Here is a 9,275-nt window from a genome sequence, read left to right as displayed (position 1 = left end):
ATTTCAAATCTCTATTTGGAAGAAAGTGCTGTTCTAAAAACCTCAGGCTAGAAATTAAAATTCGAGGGAGATGGGGATTGAATTTGCTATCTATTAAAGTCGATGTTAGGATGAGGATTGAGTTCATAATGTACTAAGGCTCACTGTTGATGTAATGACATTGGTGGGTGATCCATAAGCATTTTTTGGATTGGGAGAATGACATATGTCCTAAAAAAATTAATTAATTTAAGTTTTAAGTGTCAATTTCAAAAATTTGCAACTTAAAATAAATTTATAATTTATATTTTAAATTTTAATGAGAAAAATAAATTTTTTTATTTTTTAATTATGTTAAAATTTAAAAAATAAATTATACATTTATCACAATGTGATTATAATATTAAGATATTAAGTTATAAATTTTTGAAGCTTAATATTTAAAATTTAACTTAAATTAATGAGTTTTTTAGGACTTTTTTATTAGTTTTCCTTTTGAATTCGAAAGCATTCACTGGTTTTAGTGAGCACGCAACTCACTTCAATTTTTCTTTTGCAAAAGGAAAATGTTTTTTTGACCCGACATGTCAGACGAAATAATGCACGGATCTAATAATTTCTTTAGGTCTCGGCCCGAAGGGATTGCCAGTGGAAATGACGTTTAGCTGTTGGTTTTCCTGCCTTCGGTGTGCCCTTTGATAACGTGATTTGGACCTCCATGGGCTTGTTTATTACTTTCTTCAAAATGAAGTCTGTTAGGCTTTCAGTGTGCCCCTTATTACCTTTTTTTGGCAGCATGTATGTTTGTACTTTTGAGTTTTGAGTTTTGACAATTATTTGATGTGATTCCTCTTCATATTTCCACTATTCTTTTGGGCTAACCAATATTTAGGTTCAGCATCCAAAACCGACCGCTCTCTGTTAACAATTCAGAATTTATCACTTACGATCCTCCTCTGCCCACAAAATAAATTGAAAAAAAAAAAATACACCATTGAGCAGGAGATGGCCAGCTCAGCTCTTGTTCTTGCTGCTTTTTTTCCCCCTTCTTTTGCAAGAAGTGTTAGTATAATTAGAATTTCAACCCTGTTTTGCACGGATACTTAGAAGTAGATAGATGAAATTATATAAGTGGAGTTTAAATGAAAATAAATAAAGAGGAGGGAAATTTTGAATTCGATGTTTTTTTTCTTTTTTTTCCTTTGAAAAAAAAATAAGGGCATGGAGCCAAAATAGAGCTTATCTGTGACTTCATAGAGAATTTAGTATAATACTAGACTAGATTTTAAACTTGATTAGATTTTAGATTATATTGTCTATAACTTGTGAATAATACATCATTGCATAGATTTTATATTTTCTATCAAATTGATGGTTTATGTTAATTATAATATCTGCATGTCATAACGGAAAATTCAATGGGCAGTATTATCTTTGGATTGTTTTAGCGTAGTTCCTCCAGTCAGTCCAATACTTCATTCATCCAATTAAAGTGCATGTGGAAAGTGCTTCGTATGTCTCTTGGAACTCAACAATGAAGCAAGGATCAAGCTTGAACAAAACAGCAAAGAAAGGAGTACTTGGAGTATAGATTATATGTTAGTTTTCATACCTTTGTTCATTCCTCACTTTTATCCCAAGAGGTGGTGGATGATGAAAATGTTTCTGTATGACAATTTATCTTGGTGTAATTTCTTTTGATTATGAATACATTTCTTTCGGTAAAAAAAAAAAAAAGAACTTGAACTAAAATGTTTCTAATATGATTCTGTAAGAGGGGTATAAGTTCCTGCACTTTTTTGTTTTTTTTGTTTTAAGTCTTTACATTTGTATACGTTTACACCTTAAGTCCTTATACTTTTAAAAGAAAATTGATGTGACACTAACAGTGTTAGTTATGTTAATGTGAACTCTATCATCGTTAATTATGTGATGACATGTCATTCAGTTGTTGAAGTGAATTTTTTTAATAACCAAAAAATAAAATAAAAAAACAGAGAGAGAAAGGGGGGGAGAGAGAGAGAGAGGCCACATGTACGAAATGAAAAGGCTGACTTTGAGCCTCTTTCCATGGGTAGAACAAAACAATCTGGACGAGAAAAACAAAAGGACCCTAAGACACAGCCATGACGCCAGAAAAGGGTGTTAGTGGACGCTGGAAAAGGTCACGTCATGTACTCACCAAGAGAAGAGCAACCCCCCTGAGCTGAACGACGCCGGAAATGATGCCTACAGAGACCCTCATGATGCCGGAGAAGAGAGACTCATTGAACTAAACGATGCCATGACATTCACAGGCTTGAAATGTCGCTCCAGCTGCCTTTTGTTTTTCTTGTGCCTTGGGAAATAAGGGGCTTCCAGATCGTCTTGTTCTGCTCATTTTGTTCTTACATGTGGCCTTTTTTAAATTTTCTGGTCATTACAAAATACACATGAGCAATTGAATGACATGTACCACATGATTAATGTTGTTAGAGTCCACGTCAGCATAATTAACATTGTTAGTGATATATCAATGTCCTTTTGAAAGTGTAACGACTTAAGTAGAAACAAAAAAGTGTAGAAACATGAGACACTGAAAAAAGTATAAGGATTTATAATAAAATTAAAGCTAAATACAAGAATTTAAAATTATTTTTTTCTTAAGATTTATTTAGCTTGCTGTTGTAAATTTTTTTCCTTGTTCAGAGGTCATACCAATGGCCCCTCTACAAAGGTTGTTCATCTAGAAGCCATTGAACCATGCAAAAGTATACTAGAAACCTTGTCAAATATTTCCAAATTTAATATGTTTTTTTAAATACCTATAATAAATAAATTATTTTATATTTATTTTAAAATAAAACACTTTTTTAAATAAGAATAAACATAAAAGATAATGTTAATTTAAAGATAATTAACTATTTTATTAAGAATAAAATTCAATTAAAAATATTTTATATTTTTCTATGAAAAAAGTATATGGTACACGTATCTTATAATTCACAGATTTTTTTCTTGAGGGTACAATATTTCGCTGAATACCTCCTACAAACACGCAAAATGTCAAAGCTACCAGCACAGGAGATATAAATCCTTGACTACCATTTTCAGATTGAAATAATCATAATTACTAACTGTCTCACATAATGAAATTAGAACAATGTCACTAAAAGAATACAAGCCAACAAATAGCTTTCTTCAAATGATCATATGAACTATAGATTCTGAAACAATACAATTTGCAGCAAATGGGTTTCTTCAAATGCAAAGGAGTTTGTCTTCGAGTTGATTACTGCAGCTATTTTGCCAATGCATCTGCACACAATGGAAAAAAAAAAATTGTTGAAATAATTAGTAATAAAGAAAACCATCATAAACTGGGAAGGTGGCTTTGCCACTGTAAACATTATTTCGCATTCCCAACCAATTTGCGGAGCTCCATAATACAGTACTAACAAAAAGTTTCACAAAAAAATTGACACAAGTTGAACAACAAAAGCTTGCAATTTGTTATGATTTGCAGACCAAGGCAACGGTTTATTTTTTCTGACTGAGGGTGTTTCTGGTATTTGATTGCTTCTAACATGGATGTTTTGATGTTTTATCAAGTTGTTTACTTCTTTTTAAAAGAGCAATATGCAAATGATCTTATAGAATCAGGTCATCAAGGCAAATATTTATTTCATCATCAATAAACTTGGCCATGTTTTAAAACAACTTTAACAATCGAAACTTAGTTATGACAGATTCTTTATAGGACACATATGAGCTTCAGCCAATCATCCAAGGAGTAAAAGTAGCTGAAAACCCGAACGAAAAGTCCATTTTGACATTTTCCGAAACCTCATTTGATTCGATAAGCTCCTATAAGATTATTTATGGACAATAAACAACAACAGGTTGCGTGGGTGAATAGGATAAGAATAACTTTTCCCACTCAAACAAAATAAAAACCCAAATGCAAAAATAAGTTAAAACAGTTGATGTTAATCCAAGCCTGTGTCAATATCCACCCATTACGTCAGAAGATAAATTGAGCCCTATAACAAACACTTCCTCAATTGAAAATTGCAAGCAAGTATTAACAGAGCAAAAGTAGTTCAAGACAAGTAGCAACTAAAATGAAACATGTAACCTAGAAAGAGCAGTGAGGTAACTCTTACCATCCATGTTTGGAAGGAGGCCATATCAATGGTGCCATCACGAATGGAAAAAAGCCAAATCTGAGTATGAGCATTGCAAATGGAGATAAGCTGCATTGGTGGATGAGCATCACAAATGGAGAGAAGCCAAATGGGAGGATGAGAGGATGCTCGGTGTCTTGCACTGCAGGAGCTGCTGCCTCAACCAGGCATCTACAGGGTAATAGGAGGAAGGATATAAACTGCAGATGGCCATAATTTCTCACAGGAAAGGATGATCCAGATTACATTAAGCTTAATGAAACTAACATCATTTCTTGTGAAGTGGAGGTATGGTAAATCAGGTCAGTTGTGGAGGAAAGTGGAATATGTGCATGATAAATTTTGTCATTACCATTCCCAGCGCCTTGATGCCATGAACCAAAAAGACGTCAAGAGTTGAATATTTACAATCATGAGTAGTATTGGTACCACACCAACTCAGCTCTTAAGATGAATCAACGTTGCAACTGCTCATTACTTTAAATATTGGAAACCTCTGTCATTTGAACTTCTGTAGTATAACCAAGATAATTCTCTTGAAAAAACTAATCAAAATTGTCCCACAATACGAAAAACTTGCGACACTAGTTGACATATCTGATAGACGATACTATGATTTGCTCTCTAGAAGGCAAAGTTTGATGGTACTGCTCTGAGAATGTTGACAGACATCAATGCACTCCTCTAAATCAGCATCACAAGTTAGCAAGACCCAGTCAGAGTCATCGTCCAGATACTTGATATCGAATTTGTGCATGTCATCTATATTGAATCGCCAAGCAATTTCCCACAAAAGATCTTCATAACCCCAACTCTTCGGCATCCGAAACCGGATTTTCTCATCTCTGAAAGTGACTTTTACTCTGTGAGTATCTTCTTTTTTATGTGCCTTGTGACTGCTTTTCAACACAGATTTTGGATGTTCATGAAGTGTTTCCTGGCTCTGGGAAGTTGGCAAGAGCTCTGCTGTATCTTGACTTAAGCTTTTTAGCCCTGCTTCACTTGTAATCCTCTTCATAACCCCATCAGCAGAATCTTCTCTAACCCTAGGATCTTTTCCACCCGCAACATTTTGTGCATGAAGCCGTAACTCTGACAGGATGGAAGAGGAATGACTTGAACTGGAACTCTGATTGCATGAAGATAAGGGTGCTTCTGGGCTCATCAAGCCAGTATCAGGCCTTGTGCTTGATGGATTTGGCGGATCACTTTGCTTTGAAGTTGAGAACAAGCTGCTTCCGGGCAAATTTGGAGATGCTAGCTCTGGAAACTTTGAGTAGAAAGAATCTATCTGGAAAGCGCTAGAGGCACCTTGAACTGAGTCGATGACAAGTTGAAGTTTCTGTAAGGAGTGACCAACCTTTTTAATCTTTCGAGAAGGCCAACGCTTTATCCCATGTTGGCGACAAATTCTTTTCAAAGTTGTAGTACAAACTGGAAAAGTATAGTACAAAAGTTGTTTTCAATGACAATTATAGTAGAGCTGCATGAATGGGGGGCGGCGGGGAGAAAAAGGAAACGATAAAACAATAGCAGATGCTTATCTGCACTTATGACAATCTGAAAATGTTGCCAAAGCTTGTACTAGTAAATTACCAACAAAAAAATCATATAATTTTTAAAAGGACTGGCCAGCAAGAAATCAAGGAATGACTATAATGAACTAGCATCCCAACTTAAGAGACTATATTTGCTTCATCAATAGCCTGAAATGGAAACACACTTTCAATATAAAGCTTACCACCAATATTCTTTGCTGCATCTTTTAGGCTTCCTGCAAAATATTGCCGAAGAACTTGCAGAGTGATAGTTTTCTCTGCTTTGGTCCGTCTTTTATCTGCTGTTTTACTTAAACCTTCAATCGGCAAGCCACCCTCACCAAAAGAAGAACACTCCCAACCATATTCAGGGTTTTCTTTTAAAATAGAGTCTTCTTGCTGAATCAGGTTAGAAAACTGTCTAGTCACAGTTTCATTTGACTTTTCTTTGGTGCCATGTGAGGTAACCTTACTGCATTGTTGGAGCTCCACCCTAGCACATCTACTATCTGCAGGGACTGTCACTTCATCAATTGGTAAGCGTTTTTCCTCCTCCAGTTCTTTATTTGTTATCACCCGCAAACTATGGCAAACCCTTTTTATAATCATAGACAATGAAGTGAGCATCTTCTTCTGTTCTTCACTGTCAGTGCAATTTATAGGCAAGAAGAACTCTAGCACAAAGTCATCTGTAATGCTACGGATGCTTCGCAGGCGTATAGCAACAGCAGCTCGCAGCCTAAAAATCCTTGCATGATGAGACAGTGGATAATCTATCTTGCTTAAGGAAGTTACATCAGTTGAGAAGCATGGTTGATTGGTCATAAAAGCCTCACCAGTGACACCTTGACCTTTTAACAAGTGATGCTCAGAGCAAACCTCATGAAAAGCCTGGACACAAGGATCACCAACATAACAGGCATGCTCAACAGGAGATATACAGTATAGAAAATTATCATCTGAGTGCCGGCACCCCTCTTTGCCTTGCTTGATACATGGAACCCAAGTTTGAGCTAAAGGTAATTTGTGCATTTCACACGCCGATCTCAAAACTTCTTGGATCTCAGGCAGTGCAGCTTCATAGGAATTGTTGGATACCTGCTAAAATGAAAACTGATTTCATGAACAAATCAAGGAAATTTTCAATACAATGTCTTTTGATATGATTGTCCATTTACCTTCACATTCTGTATACTTGAAATATTGGTGCTCCTAAGATCAACAGCCTGCAAGTTAACAACTTTCTTCCGATCATTAAATTGAAATTAATTCAAGTTTTGATAATCATTATAAGAATTTGGCGGACAAACTACTTGATTGAGAAGAAATTGGCCATGCTATATGCATTTATAATGAAATACATAAAAACAGACTAACATATCAAAAGAGGGGAAACAGAAAATTACCGTAAAAATATGGATATGGTAACAATAACCAGAACAGATGTGAGGAGAAAAACCTGAAGTGCTTTGCAAACACTCAAGCTCAGGGAAATTTTAAAGCAACAAGGTAGGATGCATTTTATGTCTCGGGAAACAAAAGATGGCACATCGAAAGGAATTTAAAAAAAAAAAAAAGAAAAAGTTCCACTTTTCTAAAGTCTGATATTCTTAGGTTTAAGTTTATTCTGGATATTTATGTGCTTGTCCATTCCAAAAACGAAACCCAAACAAAATTTTATTGAAATAAGCAAGGAGAAAAACCTGAAGTGCTTTGCAAACACACTCAAGCTCAGGGAAATACTTGATCTTCTGGGATGTCATTACAACCTCAATAACGCCCAAGCAAATGTTGCCACACTTCTCAAAGACTGGAATTGCTAAAGATCCACGCACATCATACTCGTGAGCATGGCTAACTCGAGGGTATTCATCATTCCTGAAAAATCGAACATCAGGAGTCCACTCAGGAACTTTCTCTTTAAAAACTCGACCAGGCAATCCAGGCACCAAGCCCCTAGAATATCCCTCAGCTAAAAACTTGTATTTGGCAGAGATTTCTCGGTACTTCACAAGATTTGGACTGCTACTTTCAAGCGAGAAGGGAAGATCACTGGTGCTTAGAATCCTCCCACCCTCTCTATTAACCGGCACCCATATTTGTAAAAGCACATCTTTGTCTCTATTGAAATCTCTTATATACACGAGTGCCTTAATTAACCTCTCCAACACAGAACACTCGGGGCTCGGATTACCCATAGGTCCAATCCACCACCTTCTTACGAATTCTGAGCTTTCAACTGAATGAATTTCAGACTGATTACAAGTACCAGCAACATCTATTATGTCGTTGCCCTTGCCAACCAATCGAGTATTGGTTTGTGTTTCCTGTAATTCGTCAATCAAGGGACTCTGCCTTTGTTCTAGACTCACATGCCCAACAGTATCCAAGGCAGGCCATGAATATGATGAGTCAAGGAGGGGATTGGACGCAGAAGGGCTTCTCAGCAAAAAGTCAGATCCATCCGCAGGGGTTTCCAACCAGCATCCGTCTGAAAAAAGTTCGTCCATGTAATCGAAATCTATGGACGAATCTATTAAGGTACTGGGTGACACAACATTGTCTTCCATAATCATGTCGCGGTTCCTTCCGCTTAATTACAGAAATTTTCAGGTTCCAAACTGATTCGATTTGGAGTGTCCCAACTGAAAAGTCAATAAGGCAAAGCTTCAAGCAAAATCACTCTTCCATCTTCATGGGCTACCTGTCCAACGTCGTCAATAAGTCATCAGTAAAGATATTTGGATGGAAAAACCGGTCTGTGAGTGTGACCGGAAATAGTCAACATGCTGATTGGGGCATGATGTCCTACAAAGAATCAGAATGAAGAAGGCGATGGAGGATGTTCGTTAACCACAAAAATGAGAGATTTCAAGCTCAACTAGAAGGGGTGATTAACTAAAAATAGAACGAAAGAGACTATATGTTTACTGATGAGCGATAAAATTGGAAGAATTAGCATCGATATACCTGTAACTTGCCAGGATCCATGAAAATAGGTTGCTGCAACCACTCGTAAGGAAAGATAGAAGGTGGGGGTTAAGAAGAATCTGCGACCAGGATTCTATTCTCTTCTGAATCGTCCACTTCACCTCCCCTTGTACAAAAGTCGTCCGTTGGATTGATCAAGCGCAAGAGAACTAAAACCAAAGAAGAAACACCTACCCTGGATGCTAACCAAATGAAGCCGGATATAACCAATATCAAAATCGACAAGGGAGAGACGAGAGCAAGTGTCAGCCACCACAAATACGATAGTAGAAATGCCCGGTGACACAGAACCAGCGCGTCACCCTCAAGCCTAACAAAAAGTAAGTTCCAAGATTCCTATCTAGACCGGCGCTCGCTTTTTATAGTGACATAATATTCTTTTTTTGGTTTGATATTTTTTACGTACGTTAAAAAATTATTTTTGGAAATTTTATTAAAAAAAAAAATTCAAACTTGAAAAATAGTAATAAAAAAAATTAAACCATACAATTAGCAAGATGTTTCGAGAAAATGAAAACAGCCAAGAAATTTTGATTTCATAGCTTTTCTTTTGGCTCTGGACTTGTCGCTTTCGTCTTCAACTTGAAGGAACCAACAAAAT

At 36.2% G+C, this 9,275-nt stretch overlaps 1 protein-coding gene across 4 annotated transcripts; it reads right to left on the bottom strand.

The window, feature by feature from the left end:
• Positions 1–3,048: 3,048 nt before the first annotated feature.
• Positions 3,049–8,987, bottom strand: LOC129311217 (protein NLP5-like). 4 transcript variants are annotated; one of them, XM_054953346.1, is made up of 7 exons: positions 8,654–8,987; positions 7,387–8,387; positions 6,862–6,909; positions 5,887–6,784; positions 4,413–5,579; positions 4,125–4,316; positions 3,049–3,276 (listed from the first exon to the last, which is right to left on the bottom strand). In XM_054953346.1, the coding sequence occupies exons 2-5, from the start codon at positions 8,257–8,259 to the stop codon at positions 4,756–4,758; spliced, it is 2,643 nt and encodes an 880-aa protein (XP_054809321.1). In that variant the 5' UTR covers positions 8,260–8,387; positions 8,654–8,987; the 3' UTR covers positions 3,049–3,276; positions 4,125–4,316; positions 4,413–4,755. The 4 variants fall into 4 exon arrangements, with proteins under 4 accessions (XP_054809321.1, XP_054809320.1, XP_054809319.1 ...); XM_054953345.1 differs by having other exon boundaries at positions 4,498–5,579; XM_054953344.1 differs by having other exon boundaries at positions 4,125–5,579.
• Positions 8,988–9,275: the final 288 nt, after the last annotated feature.

The sequence above is a fragment of the Prosopis cineraria genome, unplaced genomic scaffold (genome assembly GCF_029017545.1).
Source record: "Prosopis cineraria cultivar Desert tree isolate PC_DT_omini unplaced genomic scaffold, ASM2901754v1 PC5, whole genome shotgun sequence".
Taxonomy (NCBI): Eukaryota; Viridiplantae; Streptophyta; class Magnoliopsida; order Fabales; family Fabaceae; genus Prosopis; species Prosopis cineraria.
The sequence above is the reverse complement of the archived record's forward strand: the minus strand, read 5'-3'. Positions and strand labels throughout refer to the sequence as shown.